Raw genomic sequence first — 21,946 nt, forward strand, 5'->3', positions numbered from 1 at the left:
CTGTAGTCCCAGCTACTCGGGAGGCTGAGGCGGGAGAATGGCGCAAACCCGGGAGGCGGAGCTTGCAGTGAGCTGAGATCCGGCCACTGCACTCCAGTCCGGGCGACAGAGCGAGACTTCGCCTCAAAAAAAAAAAAAAAAAAAAAAAAAAAAAGAATTGTGATTCATTGGAGAGGCAGAGTTCCACAGAGGCTGAGTTCTTGCCTGCAAAGTCCCCACAGTCCGGCGGCGAGTCCCACATGCCAACCAGTCATTAGAATGCAGAGTGGGTTTGCTCTGCTGGAATCGTTACCGAGGGAGCAGAGCCATTATTGGCTCCATTGTAGACCCAAGACTTCATAAAGCACAAAGTCTGGATTGAGACTTGAAGAAGGACGTGGAGTTTTCCAAGAGAATAAGCAAAAGAAAGAGTCCAGGGAGAGAGAGGGCCAGATGCCATGGGAAGGAGTTTGCCATTCTTAGAGAAGATGGGAGGTATATTGAGAATTCATCTAAAATATTCAAGCTGTTGATTATTAAGTCTCAGTGAAGGATACATGGGGGTGCATCACATCCTCTCTGCTTTTTTTTTTTTAATTGAGACAGAGTCTTATTCTGTCACCCAGACTGGAGTGCAGTGGTGCCATCATAGCTCAGTGTAACCTTGACCTTCTGGGCTTGAGTGATCCTCTCGCTATGGCCTCCTGAGTAGCTGGGGACTGTGGGTGTGCACCACCACACCTGGCTAATTTTTGCATTTTTGGTAGAGATGAGGTCTCACTATGTTGCCCAGGGTGGTCTCAAACTCCTGGCCTCAAGTGATTCTCTTGCCTCCACCTCCCAAAGTGTTAGGACTACAGGCGTGAGCCACTGTGCTTGGCCTCTGTCTACTTTTTCATTTTTTTTTTTAATTTTTATTTTAAGACAGTCTCACTCTGCCGCCCAGGCAGGAATACGGGGGTACCATTTCTGCTGGCTCTAGCCTCTGCTTTCTGGGTTCAAGTGATTCTTGTGCCTCAGCCTCCTGAGTAGCTGGGATTACAGGTGTGCACTACCACACCCAGCTAATTTTTGTATTTTTAGTAGAGATGGGATTTTGCCATGTTGACCAGGCTGGTCTCGAACTCCTGGCCTCAAGCCATCCGCCCACCTTGGCCTTCCAAAGTGCTAGGATTACAGGCATGAGCTACCGTGCCCGGCCCCTTCTCTCCTTTTTTAAAAATTTCACAGTAAAGAGTTAAGTTAAAAGACAAGTCAGGCAAAGAGAGTTAGGGTGGCCCAGCTGGGTCAGAGTCCCCTGCCTGTGCTTCTTGTCTGCTTCTGCTCCTTCTTTGCCTTTCCTGCCTCTGGTACAGTTGTAGCTTGCCATTGCAGGTGCTGTATTTCTCTGAATCCCTCGTGCCTACAGCAAGGAAGGCTTTGTGTGACCCACTGGAGGAGGTCAGAGAGGCGGCAGCCAAGACTTTCGAGCAGCTGCATTCCACCATTGGCCACCAGGCTCTGGAGGACATTCTCCCATTTTTACTAAAGCAGCTGGTGAGTGGATCTACCACACACCTACCTACCAGTTTGGCTTTTGCTGTCTTTGTAGATGCAAAATGCAGGGCGATTATTCTGCCAAGGCAGTCGGAATGTGGGCCTTCCAGAGGGAGTGGGTACAGCAAGATCAGACTTGACTTTGTGCTTCGTCTTTGACAGTGAGGAAATGTGGGTGCAACAGGAGGGAGGGAAACAAGTGGAGAAGGAAGTTGGCGGTGGCTGGTTGAGACAACAGAGATGCAGATTCCTCAGGGTTGTCCTCAACACCCTCTGCAGGATGATGAGGAGGTGTCAGAGTTTGCCTTGGATGGTCTGAAGCAAGTCATGGCTATTAAGAGTCGTGTGGTGCTGCCCTACCTCGTGCCCAAGGTAAATCCCAACATGTGGTCAACACCTTCTGGCTCTAGGGCATTGACATTCCAGGGCCTGCAGTGAAGACCAGTCCTGAACGTAGATGTTGGGGGGCTGGGGGAGGAGGGTGCAGTGCAAGCATTGCACCCTTACCCTGTTGTCCTCCAGGATATGCTGGAGTAGATGCTTGGCTCTGAGCAGTGGGCTTGGGCTCTCTTGCCCACCTATCTGTTCCCAGAGCCTAGCGCAGCACCTGGCACAGTATTCACTGAGTTAATGTTCGTCATTCCACCAGCTGACAACGCCACCTGTCAACACCCGGGTGCTGGCTTTCCTTTCGTCAGTGGCTGGTGATGCCCTCACCCGTCATCTTGGCGTGATCCTCCCAGCGGTCATGCTGGCCCTGAAGGAAAAGCTTGGGACCCCAGATGAGCAGCTGGTAAGGGGCAAGCCTGCTCCTATTGCTTTCTTATGTCCCGTCTGTCCGGAGGATCCCTGCTCAGCACACATGGCCCTTGTGGTTTGCAGGAGATGGCCAATTGTCAGGCTGTGATCCTCTCCGTAGAGGATGACACAGGGCACCGGATCATCATTGAGGATCTGCTGGAGGCTACCCGCAGCCCTGAGGTGGGCATGAGGCAAGCTGCTGCCATCATCCTCAACATCTACTGTTCCCGCTCGAAGGCTGACTACACCAGCCACCTGCGGAGCCTGGTCTCGGGCCTGATCCGCCTCTTCAATGACTCCAGCCCTGTGGTTCTGGAGGAGAGCTGGGATGCCCTGAATGCCATCACTAAGGTGAGGGGACTGACCCCACAGCCAACTTTGGCTTATAGAAAATTCCAGACGTTTACTGGAATAGACTTATAAGAATCCCCCACGTACCTGTCACTCAGCTTTGGCGTTTACCACCTCATGGCGAGTCTTGCTTATACTCCCGCCCATGCTTTCCCCATATATTCTTTGGAAGCAGTCTTGAGAGGGCTCTACATCCTCTCGCTTTTTCCTGGATTCTTGCAGAAGCTGGATGCTGGCAACCAGCTGGCACTCATTGAAGAGCTGCACAAGGAAATCCGGCTTATAGGGAACGAGAGCAAAGGCGAGCATGTGCCAGGGTTCTGCCTCCCGAAGAAGGTAAGCCAGGGCCTCGTGCAGGGGGCTGTGGGCATGCAGTCTGCTGTGCCCTTCTGGCCCTTACCCCCTGTCCCAGGTCTGCAGTAGGGCAGCTGGAGCAGCAGCCATGGTGGTTGGTTTCAGCACCTTCACAGACAGCGTGTTTTCTTCCATGGCAGCCAGATGGGGACAGGGTTCATGCTGCCTTTGGTTTAAGCTCTGCAGGTCACCTTGGCCAGAGTGAGTGGGCCACAGGGTAATAGCAGTGCATGTTCCGTCTGTGTGATAGGTCTGTTGGGGCCCTTGTCTTCTTGTTTCTGCCAAGACTGTTCCATAGCCAGCCCTCTCAGGCTGTGATCCTGAAATTCAGCCCGAATCAGTATCTCCCATGGAGTTGAGGGGAGGACAACTGTTAGGACCAGCTTGCTTACATGGGAGACACCGGGGCCCAGGGTGTTTGAGATTTGACTCTTAGTTGTGGTTCTCTTGTCAGGGAGTGACCTCCATCCTTCCAGTGTTACGGGAAGGAGTCCTGACTGGTAGCCCTGAGCAGAAAGAGGAGGCAGCCAAAGCCTTAGGCTTGGTGATCCGCCTGACCTCGGCTGACGCCCTGAGGCCCTCCGTGGTCAGCATCACTGGCCCTCTGATCCGCATCCTGGGGGACAGGTTCAGCTGGAATGTGAAGGCGGCTCTGCTTGAGACACTCAGCCTCTTGTTGGCTAAGGTGAGTGGCTGATGAGTTTGTTCAGATCTTAGAGAACAGGATTTGTTATATCCTGTTCTGTCTGCAGGATTTGTTATAAGGTGTCATGTAGCAGCAGGGCAACAGGTTTATTGTGGAGAGCAGCATAGCAGAGGGAGGTAAGACCTTGGACTCCAGACATGCTACACCATGGGTCAATTCTAAGTCCTTAGTAGCTGTGTGACCAGGATGACCTTGGGAAAGCCGTATAACCTGAGCCTGTTTCCTCACCTATAATGTGAGACTAATAATACCAGCTGTCTCATGAAGGGCTGCTAGATGTGGGGATTAGTTGAGGTTATGTCCGGCATGATGCCTGCTACATACTAAGCACTCAGTACATGTGAAATGCTATTATTTTGAAAAACTGCTTTTTCAAAGAAAAAAATTTAGGACCACATAAATACAAGGAAAACATTGTTTAAAGATATTGCAGTTCTTCTTTTTTTTTTTTTTCGACACGGAGTCTATTTCTGTCACCCAGAGCTGGAGTGCAGTGGCGCAATTTCAGCTCACTGCAACCTCCGCCTCCTGGGTTCAAGCAATTCTCCTGCCTCAGTCTCCCAAGTAGCTGGGATTACAGGTGTCTGCCACCACACCTGGCTAATTTTTTTGTATTTTTAGTAGAGACAGGGTTTCACCAAGCTGGTCGCGAACTCCTGACCTCGCCCAGCTCAGATTTACCAGCTCCCCCATCCCCTTTGGGTGCCTGCCACAGCCTGCACATCTACCCAACTCCAGTATTTCCAGACCTTCATTGGCACTGAACCTCCGAACAGCCACTCTGGTTTTCCTAATTAACAATAAGTAAGCTGGGCGCGGTGGCTCACGCCTATAATCCCAGCACTTTGGGAGGCCGAGGTGAGCGGATCACCTGAGGTCAGGAGTTCAAGACCAGCCTGACCAACATGGAGAAACCCTGTCTCTACTAAAAATAAAAATTAGCTGGGCGTGGTGGCGGGCGCCTGTAATCCCAGCTACTTGGGAGGCTGAGGCAGGAGAATTGCCTGAACCTGGGAGGTGGAGGTTGCGGTGAGCCGAGATAGTGCCATTGTACTCCAGCCTGGGCAACAAGAGCGAAACTCCATCTCAAAAAAAAAAAAAAAAAGGTAAATCTTTACTCTTGGACCCACCTGTATTTTATCAGAAGTGTACCTGTGTTTCTGTATAGTCGGGTTGAACTGGATTTTTAGTTAGGTGGGTGCACATTGTTGCAGTGAGAACTCTCCAAGGTCATTTGTTTCACAGGCTTGTTCTGAGGGCTGAATGTGGAGTGTGTATTCTGCTGTCAGTTGCTCAGTAGATGGGCTCTGCTATTACACATTGAGTCCCTTTCCATGTCTTGGCGTTAGAACTGTGCTTCAACACTGCCGACAGTCTGCCCTGCTCTTTAATGTATTCAGAGGAGGTTTTGAGTCACTTATCGATATGGACGGGTCTCCACTAAGCCAAACTGCAATGCAGCCAAGGCTTCGAGACACCTCCCTCAGATCGCGGCTGCCGCCTCCTCAGCCTCCTGCTCCTCCAGTACATCACAGCATGCTGGATATGACCAGGAGACCAAGCGAAACCTGTCTGTGCTCAGCCTCTCTGATGGGCTGTCTGTCTCCAGCCCTGTGTGAGAGCTGGACTCGCTGTGGTGATTTGGGATTATGGTTGGTTCTCATGCCTGTGGTACACTGTGGCTTTGGGTCCACCACAACTGTCTTTCACGGATGTGGGTTCCTCCCACAGGTTGGGATTGCCCTGAAGCCCTTCCTGCCCCAGCTGCAGACCACTTTCACCAAAGCCCTGCAGGACTCCAACCGGGGGGTGCGCCTGAAGGCCGCAGATGCTCTGGGGAAGCTCATTTCCATCCACATTAAGGTGGATCCCCTCTTCACAGAGCTGCTCAACGGCATCCGTGCCATGGAGGACCCAGGTGTCAGGTACGGCTTTAGCAAGGGAGCATTGTGGCCTCCAGGAGGCCAGGGGTTGCTCTGGGCCGAGTCTGCGCTGGCAGGAGGGGTGGTGGTGGAGGCACCCAGGGCTTAAGTCGGTGCGTCGCTTCTGCAGGGACACCATGCTGCAGGCCCTGAGGTTTGTGATTCAGGGAGCAGGGGCCAAAGTGGATGCCGCCATCCGGAAAAACATCGTCTCGCTCCTGCTGAGCATGCTGGGACACGATGAGGTACGGCTGCAGGCAGGGCTAGTGGCACCACTGGTTTCCCTCCTCCTCCTTAGGTTGAGTTCTTTACTTTGTGTTAGAACCAGTACAGCTCAGTAGGAATAAGCATTCCTGACATTTCTATTACCCTGTATGCTTCACCAACATTTCCTCAGGTTTCCAGGGAAATGGGGCAGGTATTGTGGATATATTGGTGATTTCTGTTTTTTTTTTTTTTTTTTTTTTTTTTTTGTCTTTTTTGGCTGAGTCTGGTTCTGTCGCCCAGGCTGGAGTGCAATGGCACAATCTCGGCTCACTGCAACCTCCGCCTCATAGGTTTAAGCGATTTTCCTACCTCAGCCTCCCGAGTAGCTGGGATTGCAGGTGTCCGCCACCATATCCAGCTAATATTTGTATTTTTAGTAGAGATAGGGTTTCACCCATGTTGGCCAGACTGGTCTCAAACTCTTAACCTCAGGTGATTCACCCGTCTCAGCCTTCCAAAGTGATGGGATTACAGGTGTGAGCCACCACGCCTGGCCGGTTATTTCTGTTTTGTAGATGAGGCAAGTAAGCTTTGTAGAGTCCCAGAACTCTCACCAATTTGCTCTCTGATCTTAAGTCATTTTGTCTGTCTGCCTCTCATTTCCACTTTTGTAAAATGAAGAAGTTTATTTGTTTTGTGAAACATTTGCCAGGCTAAAGGGCCTCTCCCAGAGGTGCATAGACCTCATGGTCACAGACCTCAAGAAACTTAGTGTGTAGTGGGATAAACAGTCTCCAGGGTGCATCCCAGTGGGAAGTCTTAGAGGTTTGTTTTCGAGCGTGAGATCTGTCTGGGCCATACTCAGCAAGTAGTAGAGTCCAAACCAGAAGCCCTGGACTCCTGCTTCTGTCCCAGTTCCATCAGCCTCACCCAGTCTGGAAGCATCTGTCAAATATTTGGCTGCCAGCACTGTGGGGCCAGTAGGGAGTTGAGTCTATGGAGAAGAGTTTTCTGTTCACTTTCAGACAGCCCTCTGTTGTAGCCTAATTTACATTTGTAGGGCCAGTCTAGGAGGGGAGGGCCTTTGGGCTCACGTGGTTTTACACTTCATTGACACACACATGCACACACACACACAGAGCTCCCGCCCACACCCCCGACACACACTTGCTGCTGCACTTCCTATGGCTCCAAAGTCCTAGTTCTGGCCCCCAGGCGCCGGCTGTGGGACTCCAGCCCCAGCCTTCTCTGTGGGGACAGATGGGAAAGTCTGCTGTCTTGGTCATGGTCTGCCAGGGCTTCCACAGAGTCACGTACAGCGCGAGCAAAAGTTAGTATTGAAACATAATTTGCATTTCACCACAGTGCAGCTTAAAATAGATGAAGTTGGAGAGAGTGGGTGTCAGAGCAGCTTTAGCTTGGCACCTGGGCTTCCGCTTCAAGCTCAGAGGCCCAAACTGCTGGCAGCCCATCCTCTTACCCTCTGAACCTCCACTCAGATTGAAGGTGGCAGTTCAGGGTGCTAGCCTGGCATTAGCTTTTTGGGTTTGTTTTGGGGACATGGTGAGTTGGCACCTATAATAAGGAACATAACTTAAAATGCTTTCTTGGGGCCGGGCACGCTGGCTCAAGCCTGTAATCCCAGCACTTTGGGAGGCCGAGACGGGCGGATCACGAGGTCAGGAGATCGAGACCATCCTGGCTAACACGGTGAAACCCCGTCTCTACTAAAAAATACAAAAAACTAGCCGGGCGAGGTGGCGGGCACCTGTAGTCCCAGCTACTCGGGAGGCTGAGGCAGGAGAATGGCGTAAACCCAAGAGGCGGAGCTTGCGGTGAGCTGAGATCCGGCCACTGCACTCCAGCCTGGGCGACAGAGCCAGACTCCCACTCAAAAGAAGAAAAATCCTTTCTTGGTATTACATAGTTAACTGGCCAGGGAGGAGCACGGAGCTGCTCGTGTACCTGGCTCTGATTTGAACAGGAAGTGCATGCCTTTCCTTATCTTCCTTGGCTTGATTAGTGGCTTTAGTTTGACTTCCTAGGATGAATCCAAGTAATTTTGGTGGCAGTGGGGCACTCATGCAGTAGGGAGATAACAGGGGTCATTCTGGCCGCAAGATGACACAAGCTCTGTGGGAGAAAGGAGCTCAGAGTGGCCGCCTCTAGCCGGCTTCCCTGGTGGCTGTGGGCAGGTGCCTCCCCTCCTGCCCCTCCCTGCCTCACAGGGCTGTTGATAGTAATTGAGATAATAAATATGAAACATTCAGCCTTCCTAAGAAGAAAGGTGCTGTGTAAATACAGTTATTACTGCTATTAAGAGGATGACTGCCATATGCATACACACTGGGGTTTTCCATAATTAAGTGAAGCGCTGAGTGTGTAATGTTTAACTCCATACCAGTGGCAGTTTCAGTGAATGGCAGCCCCAATCTGGCAGGGGAGCACGAGTGCCTAGAGGAAGGACTGAATCTTAAGTCCCTGAGTTGGCTTGTTCCACCTTCTTTGTTGCTATCCGTCCTGGGCTCTAGAGCTGCCTGCCCTGGTCCCCACAGAGCTCTTGCTGTTCCCTGCACCCTGTCACTCCCTTCTTTTCCCTGTCAGGACAACACTCGCATCTCCTCAGCCGGGTGCCTAGGGGAACTGTGTGCCTTTTTGACTGAAGAGGAGCTTAGCGCCGTTCTACAGCAGTGCTTGCTGGGTAAGTACACTGGAGAGTTCCTCTTCAGGGCCCTGGGCCTCTCAGCCCTAGCGAAGAGTTGATGGGCATCTCTCTCCCTCCCTCAGAGGATCTTTTAGGAACTGGACTGTCCTTTCCTTGGGAATTCAGCAATTAAAGCAAAATCCAGGCCAGGTGTGGTGGCGCTCACCTGTAGTGCCAGCTCCTCAGGAGGCTGAGGTGGGAGGATCACTTGAGCCCAAGAGTTCAAGGTTGCAGTGAGCCTTGATCACACCCCTGCACTCCATCCTGGGTGACAGAGCAAGGCCCTGTCTCTAAAACCAAACAAACAAACAATAATGAATTTGCAGTGGTCTTGTAGCCCTCAGTGTCTCTGCTTAAAGAACACAGCTGTAAGCCTGGAGTGGTTCATGAGCAGGCTTTCCTTACTTAATGTGCTGCTTTGGGGAGCTTTTGCCAAGATAGCAGGGAGGTCCATGTGAGTGTGGCCTGGGTTTTCCTTGTGCTCCGGGTCAGCACACTGGTCTCCAGTGGGGTGGGCCCATGGGCCTCATGGGTGCTGGGGACATGCTGGAAAATACCGGTTGATCCTAGTCGTGTCCTTCCACTTAGCGGACGTGTCCGGCATTGACTGGATGGTTCGGCACGGGCGGAGCCTGGCACTTTCCGTGGCTGTGAATGTGGCTCCTGGCAGACTCTGTGCTGGCAGATATAGCAGCGATGTTCAGGAAATGATCCTGAGCAGTGCCACGGCGGACAGGGTAAGGCATCTGGGCAGCCAGACCAGTCCTCTCCCTCCCCTAGGCCATATCCCATAGGCAGCACCTTGTGGACACAGCATGGGTGGACCCCAGACTGGGGCTTAAGAGACTTGGGTCTAATTTTACCTTTGCCGGTAACTTGCTGTGCCCTTGGACCAGCACTTGATCCCTTTGGGCCCCAGTTTCATCATCTAAACAAGGAATTTGGGTTGAAGAATCCAGATGCCCCTTCTGGGTCAGGACTTGGATCACTGTTCCTGGGAACCAGTGACTATGCTCATCTGCCTCAGCTGGGGCAGCCTACCTGAGTGAGAGCTGTCACGGTGTCCCTGGTAGGAGTAAGGGTGACGTGGTGGAGGGTCCTGGAGATTACTAGGAACTGGGATTTTCCTGGCTCTGGGGAAGGGGCGGGGGGCCTGCCATCTAGCGCTGTCTGTTCTCCACAGATCCCCATTGCGGTGAGCGGGGTCCGGGGCATGGGCTTTCTCATGAGATACCACATTGAGACAGGCGGAGGGCAGTTGCCAGCCAAACTCTCCAGCCTGTTCGTTAAGGTGAGTGGGGGCCAAGCACGTGTTTGACCCCTAACACCTGGCTTGTGAGGAGGCCCTAGGACCAGAGAACACCAGCAGTGTGCCCTCAACTAGTTGTGTGCTAGTTCTCCGTGGACGGCCTCCAGATCGCTGAACCTTTAGGGATGGAATGTAAGGGGTTTCTGTGTGTGCTTTACACTGCAATAGAGCCTAACTTTTTGTCAGATTCTCAGATTGACCTGTGACTCTGAATCAAGTTAGGAATCGCTATTTTAGGCATTCTTTCTAGGCACCCTAGTTTTGTAAAATTAGGTATAGACCTGGGTTCCCATCTTAATACCTCTCTTTTCCCGCCTCCCTCTTCTAGCTGGCCCAGCACTTCTTGGTGTGGTTATTGTGCTGTGTGCCAGGCCCTAGTTAGGAAAGCCAAGGAATGTGCCAGCAGGGCTCCCGTGGCCCGTGTGATACGGTGTGCTTCTGAAGCATTACTGTGCACAGAAATCAGAGCCAGAGTGCATTTTAGTGAGATGGGGCCATGCCTGGGACTCTTAACCAGCTATCAGGCAGTGTCAGTGGTGCTGTGCATGGACCTTGCCTTGAGTAATGAGGTTCCCAAGGGTGACTGCCTCCCCCCGCAGCACCGGGAACCCACGGAGTTTCTGAGGGCCCTGATTCGATTGATCCTGGTCTGTGATGACATCAGCTGCACCTGCTTGTTCACCTGGCACTGTCCTGAAGGTGTAGAGATGAACAAGGCAGACAGGATCCCTGGAGCCCATGGGGAGGACCCTGACATAGATAAGGTTGGCAGGGAGCACCTCTAAAGGATGACATGGGAGCTGAGAACTGCAGGATGAGAAGGAGCCAACCTAGAGAGGATCTGGGGCAAGCACGGCCCAGCCGGTGGGACCAGCCAGGGCAGAGGCCCGAGGCCCTGGGATGTTCGAGGAAGTAAAAACGCATGCGGGCTGAGAGTAGTGAGCAAGGGGAGAGTGGCACAAGATGAGGGTGCAGGGAGCCAGGGCCAACTCATGCTGGGACCCTCCCACAGGAGCAGTGGGGTCAGTGTCCACGCTGTAGGCAAAGAAAGTGTCGAGGCTGGGCATTTGGGCTGTTTCAAGGAACAGACGATGTGCCTATCCAAAAGCCTGTTTGTGGTTCTTTTCACAGTGTCTGCAGAACCCATCCAGTGACATCAGGCTGGTGGCTGAGAAGATGATCTGGTGGGCAAATAAGGACCCGCTGCCTCCCCTGGATCCCCAGGCCATCAAGCCCATCCTGAAGGCTCTTCTTGACAACACCAAGGATAAGAACACTGTGGTCAGGGCCTACAGCGACCAGGCGATTGTCAACCTCCTGAAGATGCGGCAGGGTGAAGAGGTGTTTCAGGTAGGAGCCTGGGGGCCTCACCGGGGCATGCTGTGAGCATCTGTCTTTCAGCTCTTCTTCAGCACGGAAATATTTAAACCACAGGTTCTTCTCTGCCACCGTGGATGTGCTAGCTTTCAGGAGCAGATTAAGATTTGGGTGACTGGGGCTGGGTGTGGTGGCTCATGCCTGTAATCCCAGCACTTTGGGAGACTGAGGCGGGTGGATATGAAGTCAGGAGATCGAGGCTAACATGGTGAAACCCCGTCTCTACTAAAAATACAAACAAATTAGCCGGGCGTGGTGGTGGGCGCCTATAGTCCCAACTATTAGGGAGGCTGAGGCAGGAGAATGGTGTAAACCCGGGAGGCGGAGCTTGCAGTGAGCTGAGATGGCACCACTGCACTCCAGCCTGGGCGACAGAGCGAGACTCCGTCTCAAAAAAAAAAGATGTGGTGACTGGCCCAGTACCTGGAAACACACATTCCCATGGTTTTCAGACTTCTTTTTGAAAAGAAAAAGAATTTTATTTCTTCAAATAAAATCTCACATGACACCCAGACAGACATAGCAGATCCCAGGAGAGCTGCCCAGTGGAAACCCTGAGTTGTGTTCACTCAGTCCCCAGCCCCCAGCAGCCTGGAAAGCCCAAAGGCTGGTTGGCCACGGTGGCTACGCCTATAATCTCAGCACTTTGGGAGGCCGAGGCGGGCGGATCACCTGAGGTCAGGAGTTCAAGACCAGCCCGACCAACATGGAGAAACCCCGTCTCTACTAAAAATACAAAGTTAGCCGGGCGTGGTGGCACATGCCTGTAATCCCAGCTATTCGCTAAGGCTGAGGCAGGAGAATTACTTGAACTTGGGAGGCGGAAGTTGTGTTGAGCTGAGATCGTGCCTTTACACTCTAGCATGGGTGACAAGAACAAAACTCCGTGTCCAAAAAGAAAAAAAAAAAAGCCCAAAAGCTGCAACTCCCACTGCCTCGTCTCATGAAAAGCATGATGGGGCCAGGTGTGGTGGCTCATGCCTGTAATCCCAATACTTTGGGAAGCCGAGGTGGGAGGATCACTGGAGCCCAGGAGTTCAAGATCAGCCCGGGCAACACAGTGAGACCCTGATTCTATGAAAAAGGGAAAAATAGAAAAGCATGATGAGTGTTTTAATGGGCTTTCCCTGGATCCATCTGATTCCCTTATTTTGCCAAATTCCACCTCAGTGTCTCTAGTTCTGGGGTTGATTTTTGTCTTTCTCCGATTGGAGAACGTGGCAGCTGTATTTTCTGACTATGTTTCCTTCCACTCATCCTTCCCCACAGTCCCTCTCCAAGATCCTGGATGTGGCCAGTTTGGAGGTGCTGAACGAGGTTAACCGAAGGTCCCTGAAGAAGCTGGCCAGCCAGGCTGACTCCATGGAGCAGGTGGACGACACCATCCTGACATGAGAGGCCTGGGCCCACAGCAGCATTTGCCGCTCCACATCTTTGCTCAATGTTTTCATTTTTGAAAATACATTTGTTCCGATGGGGAGCTTGGAAGATGGCGTTCCCAGAAAGTATTTTAATATATCAATAGACCACAGCCAAAGCCTTAAATCAAACCCACACACAACTGAAAATTGCCTCCTCCATCTCTCACCTTTTCCTGTGGAGAAGAGAAGGAAAAGCACACGCATGCGCCTCAGCAAATGGCAGCCCAGGAGCTGTTTGTCCAGTTTAGCATGCCTAGGTCTGGAACTATAATAGCAGGGTCAGACTGTGGGTTCCTCTTCTCCTGTGCTTGAGCTCTGGTTTGAGAGCTGGCGCTACCAACCTTTTGCCTAGATCCTGAGTGGGGCACAGACGGTGGATGTCTGCCCAGTGTAGTGTGTCTGGCTTGGCTTTTCAATATTGTGAGGTCTGACTGGATCTGACCCCTGTCAGATGAAAATGATCCACAGCTCTGGCAGCTCCCAAGTCTGGGGAGGGGTATAGGTTTGAAAGGCTGTTTGAAAGAGGAATGTTTAATAAAGGCTTTGATTTAATCTTGATATAAACAGATTTTTAAAAATCTCCAAACACCCATTAAACATGAAGCTTCCTGCATCAGGAATAAGGAAAGGTTTGCAACTGTTTTTGTAAGTATTCACAGTTCTCTGATTTCTGGCATATCTCTCCCCTGCTTTCAAAAGTCTTAGGACTCTGTGTAGACTTCTGTCCTGTGGTTGGGTTTTGAGAGGTATGCAGCCCAGCCTATGATCTCCCTCAGTGTAGAGAATGCAAAGGTCAAATTAGCCATTTTCCTGTTGTGTTCTGACTTGGAAAGGTAGGGAGTTTCTGGTACTCAGGTTGTAAAGAGAAATCCAGCCCCCCATGAATAAGAAAGAGCCACATTCCTATAGTTGAAGGACTTGCAAGAGGAAACCAAAGTTGCATTTCAGCATCTGCCTCCTTTATGAATGACTTCCTTCCTCCTGATTCTTAGAAGGCTCGTGACACACATTCTGATGAAGCACACCCCACTGGGCCCAGTGACGCAAGTTTTTCTGGGCTGTTCCCTGGCCATAATACAGGACAAACCTCTGTCACAATTACTGGCCTGAACTGTAAAAGGAAGAGAAAAAGTGGTGGTGGCAAACTCAGTTTATAAAAGGTATAAAAATGCTTTGCCAAAAAAAGCAAGACTTTGGTTAATAATGCAGCCAAGGTAGAAAGTAGGCTTGTGACTCAACACTTCTGATGAATAAGACAAGGTGACCCCTAAGGCACTTCTCACGAGCCCTGTTCTCGTGCAGCAGACATGGTGTCAGCTGGCTCGAGGTAATTGTAGAATCCCAGAGCTGGAAGGGACCTTGAGAGGTCAGCTGAGTCCTCGTAGCCAAAACAGCCAATGGTTACAACTTTTGGTAGCCATGGTAACCATTCTCTGCCTCTGGAATTCGGATGGTCATCAGCATCCTCCCAGCTGCCAAGGGCATGTGTCCATCAGGCTGTCTGCAGATGTGTTCCCCTCCACTGGTCAGCTGTGGGGAGAGACGGGCAACGTTTCTGTTGAGGGGCATGGGCTGGGAAACCTGTTAAGCCTGAGGCCATCTTCACTTTCCTCCAGGGTCTTGGATCAGATGCTGATATCCACCTGTGGCTTTTAGCCCCCCATTGTGCAACTGGGAGGGGAACCTGACATAGAGGTATCAGACACTCATTAAGCAAAATCCAAAGGAAAAACACCGGATTCCAGTTCCAGAAACTGGAGGAGGATGAGCTCTCTGTTCGGAATGGATGGAGCTTGACTGACAGTTGGGATGACTCAAAGGCTCCCAGAGCATATTGAGTTGCATTCCGAGTCTGGAAGGAGGGTGTGAGCTCCCGGGAAGTGAGCCATGAAGGGCTGTTGTGGACGTGCCAGGGGAGCCAGCAGAAAGGATCTTGTCAGCCCAAAGTCCTAGCAATCCTGAGAACAGCAGCCCAGACCAAGCACCCTGGGGACATTGAGGTTAGCAGCAGAGAAGCAGAAGCTATTTGTCCTGGAGGCTGGTACAGCTGTTTTGCCTTGGGCAAGTCATCTGACCTCCCTGGGCCAGTTTCCTCATTTGTACAATGAGGAATTTGGAAGAGAAGCTCTAAAAATTTATTCTCAAAGTTATTCTCTAGGTGGTGGTACTCTCTAGGTTAATGGTACTTAACAACAGATGACATTTGGTCTCATTTCATTTAATCCTCTTAACAATTCTATGAAACAGGTTCTCAATACTATTTTCTAGAGGAGGAAACTGAGGCACAGGCCACTCACCCAGGGTCATATGGCTAGTAAATGGCAGTCCCCAGACCTCTATATTTAGTCTTTCTCTTCTCCTATGACAGCTAGTTAGCCATTAGCATTTTTCATTCTTTAGAGCGGAGCCTCCAGAATTTTCCCATCCAGGTACATAAAGGAAATGAATATGTGTACAGCACACTAGGTGAACGGCTCCAGCTGCCTTGCCCAAGGACGCTACCCACCTCCAGCCCTACCCAGCTGCTCTGCAGGCTGTGGGGAGGAAGACCTCACTCCACTTGACACTGGCTGGGAAAATCTTTAGAGAAAGAGGATTCTCAAAGGCAGTGATCTTCCAGAGGAGACTGTCCCTCTTTCTCTTCCTTGAGTCTGAAAGTCAGTGATGAAGTCATATTCTCTTAACTAATCCAGAGAAAACTGAAAAAGTTATAAACAGCATCCTCAAACCTTCGCCTAACGCTGGGAGCCTCAGGAATCATGGGCAGCAAGATGATTTAAAAAGTAGGGGAATTAGGTCGAGGCGGGCGGATCACCTCAGGTCAGGAGCAAGACCAGTCTGACCAACATGGTGAAACCCTGTCTCGACTAAAAATACAAAAATTAGCTGGGCTTGGTGATGGGTGCCTGTAGTCCCAGCTACTCAGGAGGCTGAGGTAGGAGGCGGAGGTTGCAGTGAGCCAAGATTGCGCCACTGCACTCCAGCCCGGCGACAGAGTGAGACTCCGTCTCAAAAAATAAAGGCGGTTGGGGAGGTGGTTATTGTTAAAACATGGCTTACGCAACCCTCCAAGGAACCAGACCTTCAGGTACATTCTCTTTGTCCAATACTGTGATGCTGGAAGACTTGGGAGAGTGGCAGGGAGGCTGCAGAGTTGATGGTTTTTGGGTACAGGAATTGGAGACGTTGACAGTAGATTTTTAAACACAATTGGCAGTTAGGAGTGTTTTTCCTCAACGTATGGCTCTGTGGATGTGTTTCAATGAGGAAAAAGAGGAACCAATCTAACTTAAAAGGTCTAGGTTCTAAAATATTGTAAAGGAAAATGTAGATATCACTTTCAAGTTCTAGTGCAGGATAGTGCAGCCACAGGGACTTCCAGGACAGGTTGGAACCTTAATTTCTCTGCTTAATACTAAGCTGTGTGACCTAGACGATGTTCCTTAACCTCTGAGTGCATCTCCTCATCTTGACAGTGAAGTCTCACCGCGTTGTTGTCTGCGTTGAATGACACAATGCACTTTGCACAGAGCCAGGCACACACAGGAGGTTCTGGATACATGGATGGTGACAGTGAAACAAGGATGATGGGGAATGAGATTTCTTTTTTTTTTTTTTTTTTTTTTTTGAGACGGAGTCTCGCTCTGTTGCCCAGGCTGGAGTAGTGCAGTGGCCAGATCTCAGCTCACTGCAAGCTCCGCCTCCCGGGTTCACGCCATTCTCCTGCCCCAGCCTCCAGAGTAGCTGGGACTACAGGCGCCCGCCACCTCGCCCGGCTAGTTTTTTGTATTTTTTAGTAGAGACGGGGTTTCACCATGTTAGCCAGGATGGTCTCGATCTCCTGACCTCGTGATCCGCCCGTCTTGGCCTCCCAAAGTGCTGGGATTACAGGCTTGAGCCACCGCGCCCGGCCGAGATTTCTTTTGAGAAATTATGATGGTGGCTATGTTTGATTCTCCAAAATGCTGAGTGTACATACACCAGCACAGCACACAGATGGTCTCCACTGTGCATGGGCAGGAAGGCACGTTACCACCACTGTTAGATTGGTGCTTCCTACAGTTGTGAGAGAGGCTGGCAGGACGTGGTCTTTATTTTATGAAGAGTAAAGTTGAGGTACAGGTGGAAAGGAGCATCCCTGAGGTCACGTTGGCAGAACTGGGAAAAACCCGTATTTCTTGATTCTCTGCTCACCAAGCCCCAGGGGCATGCTACGAAAATAATTTGGAAGGTGAATGTAATAAAAGAAACAAGTTCTTGGCATGTGACTGGGTTTCACTTTTTAAAGAGGTGGAGCCCAGTTATTTCACAGGGTGACTCTGAGTTGCCCCTAGGTTCTGTTAGGAGGGGTCCCTGCTGCCTGCCCCAGGGGAGGGGGTGTTGATGTCAACACAGCTCAAGAAACTGGAAAAACTGGTCCAAGGGATGATTGCCTCAGTGGGACTTCTAGGTGAGACCTTCCTGATTGTGCCTGAATGGATACCCCAGTCCCTGTCAGGTTCCTTCCTGTGAGCTATTTCTCTAGTGAGATGGCCGCCTGGTCACAGGGACAATTAGTGCATGATAATTCCTCTGAGCTGTGCCCTGAGCTGTTCCCCGCAGTCCCACAAGAGAAAGCTGTGGGTTTTGAATGTATTTACATTAGCTCCTTCTTACCACTTAAGAGTCCCACAAAAAAAGGGAGCTAGGAAGCTGGGGTGCTGCATTGAATCTAGTGTTTTGCAAATATTTTGCCCTCAAGACTCCTTTATTTATTTACATTCAGGGTACTGCTCTGTCACGGGGCTGGAGTGCAATGATGGGATCACAGCTCACTGCAACCTCGAGCTCTTGAGCTCAAGTGATCCTCCTGCCTCAGCCTCCTGAGCAGCTAGGACTACAGCCATGCACCACCACTCCTGGCTAATTTTGTTTTTGAGATGGAGTCTCACTCTTGTCGCCCAGGCTGGAGTGCAGTGGTGTGATCTTGGCTCACCACGGCCTCTGCCTCCCAGATTCAGGTGATTCTCATGCCTCAGCCTCCAGAGTAGCTAAGATTACAGGCGCCCGCCACCATGCCCAGCTAATATTTTTTGTGTATTTTTTAGTAGAGATGGGGTTTCACCATATCGGTCAGGCTGGTCATGAACCTCTGACCCCAGGTAATCCACCCATCTTGGCCTCCCAAGGCCCAGCCTGGCTAACTTTTTAAATTTTTTGTAGAGATGAGGGTTTCACTATGTTACCCAGGCTGGTCTTGAACTCCTGGCCTTGAGCCATCCTCCCTCCTCAGCCTTCCAAAGTGCTGGGATTACAGGTGAGAGTCACTGTGCGCAGCCAGGATCCTTTTATATTTTGAATTTTTTTTTGACACCACCAAAGAGCTCTTGTGTGTATCTATCTTACCTATTGATACTTAGCATCTTAGGAGTCAAAACCGGGCTAGGCATGGTGGCTCACACCTATAATCCTGACACTTTGGGAGGCTGAGGTGGGAGGATGGTTTGAGGCCAGGAGTTCAAGACCAGCCTGGGCAACATAGTGAGACTGTTGTCTCTACAAAGAATTTAAAAATTAAAAAAAAAAAAAAGCAGCCAGATGCAGTGGCTCACACCTGTAATCCCAGCACTTTCGGAGACTGAGGTGGGCAGATCACCTGAGGTCAGGAGTTCAAGACCAGCCTGGCCAACGTGGCGAAACCTCGTCTCTACTAAAAACATAAAAATTAGCTGGGCATGGTGGCATATACCTATAATCCCAGCTACTCGGGAAGCTGAGGCAGGAGAATTACTTGAACCCAGAAGGCAGAGGATGCAATGAGCTGAGATCATGCCACTGCACTCCAGCTTCCGCCTGAGCAACAGAGCAAGACTCCATCTCAAAAAAAAAAACCCAAAAAAACCCAAAAAAGCCAGGCATAATGATGCATGCATAGTGATGCACCTGCAGTCCCAGCTACTCAGGAAGTTGAGGTGCGAGGTTCACCTCAGTCCAGGAGGTCAAGGCTGCAGTTAGCCATGATCGTACCACTGCACTCCCAGCTTGGGCAAGAGACCCAGTCTCAAAAACAAACAACAACAACAACAACAAATCAAAACTGTTCAAGTGGCATTGTTGCACATTTTTTTCAGGTTTCTAATGTCTGGATTCGCATGTCAGCTCTGCATTTGGTCTGTTGTGATATCACGCGTCATGTAGGCTCTAGCAAACACTGTACACTCGTAAGGAAATGAAAGTGAAAAAAGCAAATCACATCTTAGTACTGTGAACATGTTTTGACTTTGCAGATCCTTTGAAAGGGTCTTAGGGAGCCCTGCGGTCCTGACGACACTTGCAAAACCACTGATCTAATAATATAAAAGTTGAGTGAGAAAATTTCTACTAAACGGTTTGAGGTCAGGGGAAGAAGTTGACCCTGAGTTAGACCCCCAGTTTGGCCCACACCCAAAAAGTGAACTCAAGAGAGGGTTCAACTAATTGTGTCTGACATTCTTTCCAACTCTCACGTTCTGTGTGTGACTTCACTTTAATTCAACAGGCATCAAACACCTACCAGGCACTGGGTCTCCAGAGGATACAAAGATAGAGATGGTCCCTGGAATCATGGAACTTACATTCATTTGATTTCTGGGAGCTACATAAGGGCAGGGCAAGGCCTGCTGCCAAGTTTCTTGGTGTGGCATTGGGCTTGCAGGTGTGGAAGGGGCCCGTTTCCACTTCCATCAGAGGGAGAGACCAGGCATCATATCCTCTCTTCCTTCCCTCTTGGACCAGTATGCTGAGTGGTCCCCATCTTGCTCCTAATTTAAAGTCCCTGTCAGTCGGTTTACTTGCCTTCTCTGAGTTTTGATTCACCAGCCACTGCTTCCTTCCTGGATGATCACAGCACACATTATCTCCGTTGCTACCTAGCACTTAGCAGCTTTGAAGTCCATGTTGCTGTCTGACACATGGATTTCACGGGTCCCTCCAACCTCCACTGTACTGACCTTCATCCCTGACACTGCTACCCTTGAGGGACTGAGGTTCCTCTCTCCTTTACCCACTTAGCCTTCTGGTTGGTGACACCTTACTTCCCAAAGCTCTTTGAAGTGCCCTTCCCTCCACATATTCACTCCTTATTTCCTGGCTGCTAATCCTCTGCTTCCAGTATCCTGAAAAATACTTCATGAGCCCCACTGCTCATGAGCCCCATGAGCCCCACTGCTCTCACCACCAAGCAGTTTCTCTTTGCATCCACTGTGAAACTTCCTGCCACCTCTGTGGCTCCACTCTCTGCTTCTGCAAACCTCAGTGGGCTCCCTGCTTTACTTTTCTCCTTGGACATACTTGGATATTCTCTATCAGAATGTAAACTCTATGAAAGCTTGGATTTTAAAATTTTACTTACTGCTGAATCCTTAGCTCCTAGATCAATGTCTGGCATAATAGTAGGCCCTCAAGTATTTGTTGAATGAGCGAATGACTTGTTCCCCACTAAACTATAAACTCCATGAGGACAGGAGCTTTGTTTTGTTCATGTTATAGCCTCGTGCTCAGCACAGTGCCTAACACCTAGTAACTGCAAATTTTTTTTTTGAGATGGAGTCTTATCGTCTCCCAGGCTAGAGTGCAGTGATGCGATCTTGGCTCACTGCAACCTCCGCCTCCCGGGTTCAAGTGATTCTCCTGCCTCAGCCTCCGGAGTAGCTGGGACTATAGGCATGTGCCACCACGCCCAGCTAATTTTTTTGTATTTTTAGTAGAGACGGGGTTTCACCATGTTAGGATAGTCTCGATCTTCTGACCTCATGATCCACCCACCTCGGCCTCCCAAAGTGCTGGGATTACAGGCGTGAGCCACTGCACCAGGCCACTGTGCAAATATTTACTGAATTAAGGAATGAATCCAGTTACCAGGTAAATTACGTGATTTTTTTTTTGGAAGCTGCTTTGTCTAGTTTATAAGTTTGCGTATTGTCTTTTGCATCTGTCCCTGTTACCTTACACCCAGTCTTCAGCAATAACCTTTAAAGCTCTGCAGCTGAAATCCATCCTGCATACTCCTGCCAGATTACTTAGCTAAAATATTTTGAGATTGCATCTTTGCTCAAAAACTTTCAATGCCTCCTCATCGTATTAACAGTTTCTAATGTGCAAACAGGTGGTGTTGCAAAAGTTCATCTGTAAGTTAGTTGTTCAGAGCAGCGGAACAGTTTCCCATTATGGGACACACTGATCCTTTAGGTCACAAGTTTACATATGTATATGGTGACAAGGAGAAAGACAGCTTAACATAATTCATCATTGAACTGTAGTTTCAATAAATGTGTAACAATGTTTCCAGAGGAAAATGTGCTGAAAGATTCATTTTGAGATGCCAGGCACATACCCTGGCCTGCAGGGAATTCCCCCTCCAAGCCAAATGATTCTCATAGGCTGTGACAGAGACTGTCTAAATAGACACTCAAAGCTCTCCTATTCCAGTGCCATCATGACATCTTTATGATGAAATCTTCTCCCCATCATTCTAACTAAAAGCTATAGCTTTCCTCCTCTGAAGTCTAGACTGCATATTTGACAGCTTTTCTATCTACTGTATTGTCTCATACTTTCAATTTCATCATGAGTATGTCTTAACTCTGATGAGGCTGTAAACTGGAGGGAAAAGGCTCTGTTCCTTTTTTTTTTTTTTTGAGACAGAGTCTTGCTCTGTCACCCAGGCTGGAGTGCAGTGGTGCGATCTTGGCTCACAGCAACCTCTGCCACCCGGGTTCAAGCCATTCTCCTGCCTTAGCCTCCCGAGTAGCTGGGATTACTGGCACCTGCCACCGAGCCCAGCTAATTTTTGTATTTTTAGTAGAAACGGGGTTTCACCATCTTGGCCAGGCTGGTCTTGAACTCCTGACCTCATGATCCTCCCGCCTCGGCCTCCCCAAGTGCTGGGATTACAGGCGTGAGCCACCGTGCCTGGCCTAAGACTCTGTTCTTATACCCTCTGCAATCCGTGGCACATAAGTACTCATTAAATAGTTACCAAAGAAATGAAGGAATTCATGCAGATTGCTTTCCAGATGACACATCCAGGCAAAGTCAGGAATTTGGTTTTAATGGCCAATTTGGATTTATTTCCCAAAAATATCCCACAACCCTATTATCAGGAAGGTACCTTGAAAATGTGTGCGAGTCTACAGTAGGAAATGGCTCAAAGTATGAATCAGTGCAAAATGACCTTGAATAACATTGGTTACAGTCTGTCACATGCCTATATGTGCCAGGTAATTTACCAACATAACTCTAAAACCACCATTCTGTGAGGAA

The 21,946-nt window shown here is 50.0% G+C and overlaps 1 protein-coding gene across 2 annotated transcripts in view; it reads left to right on the forward strand.

Moving 5' to 3' along the window:
- Positions 1 to 13,225, forward strand: part of GCN1 (GCN1 activator of EIF2AK4) — a 66,408-nt gene extending 53,183 nt beyond the window's left edge. For both annotated transcript variants that reach the window (XM_030938803.1, XM_030938804.1), the window contains exons 46-58: positions 1,354 to 1,515; positions 1,795 to 1,887; positions 2,165 to 2,308; positions 2,398 to 2,667; positions 2,890 to 3,003; positions 3,476 to 3,706; positions 5,459 to 5,652; positions 5,780 to 5,894; positions 8,461 to 8,557; positions 9,149 to 9,297; positions 9,744 to 9,851; positions 11,001 to 11,219; positions 12,516 to 13,225. In XM_030938803.1, the coding sequence (XP_030794663.1) occupies positions 1,354 to 1,515; positions 1,795 to 1,887; positions 2,165 to 2,308; positions 2,398 to 2,667; positions 2,890 to 3,003; positions 3,476 to 3,706; positions 5,459 to 5,652; positions 5,780 to 5,894; positions 8,461 to 8,557; positions 9,149 to 9,297; positions 9,744 to 9,851; positions 11,001 to 11,219; positions 12,516 to 12,641 (2,022 nt within the window). In that variant the 3' untranslated portion in view covers positions 12,642 to 13,225. The remainder of the gene's footprint in view (positions 1 to 1,353; positions 1,516 to 1,794; positions 1,888 to 2,164; positions 2,309 to 2,397; positions 2,668 to 2,889; positions 3,004 to 3,475; positions 3,707 to 5,458; positions 5,653 to 5,779; positions 5,895 to 8,460; positions 8,558 to 9,148; positions 9,298 to 9,743; positions 9,852 to 11,000; positions 11,220 to 12,515) is intronic.
- The last annotated feature ends 8,721 nt before the right edge of the window (positions 13,226 to 21,946 follow it).

This window comes from Rhinopithecus roxellana, chromosome 10, assembly GCF_007565055.1.
Source record: "Rhinopithecus roxellana isolate Shanxi Qingling chromosome 10, ASM756505v1, whole genome shotgun sequence".
NCBI classification, from domain to species: domain Eukaryota; kingdom Metazoa; phylum Chordata; class Mammalia; order Primates; family Cercopithecidae; genus Rhinopithecus; species Rhinopithecus roxellana.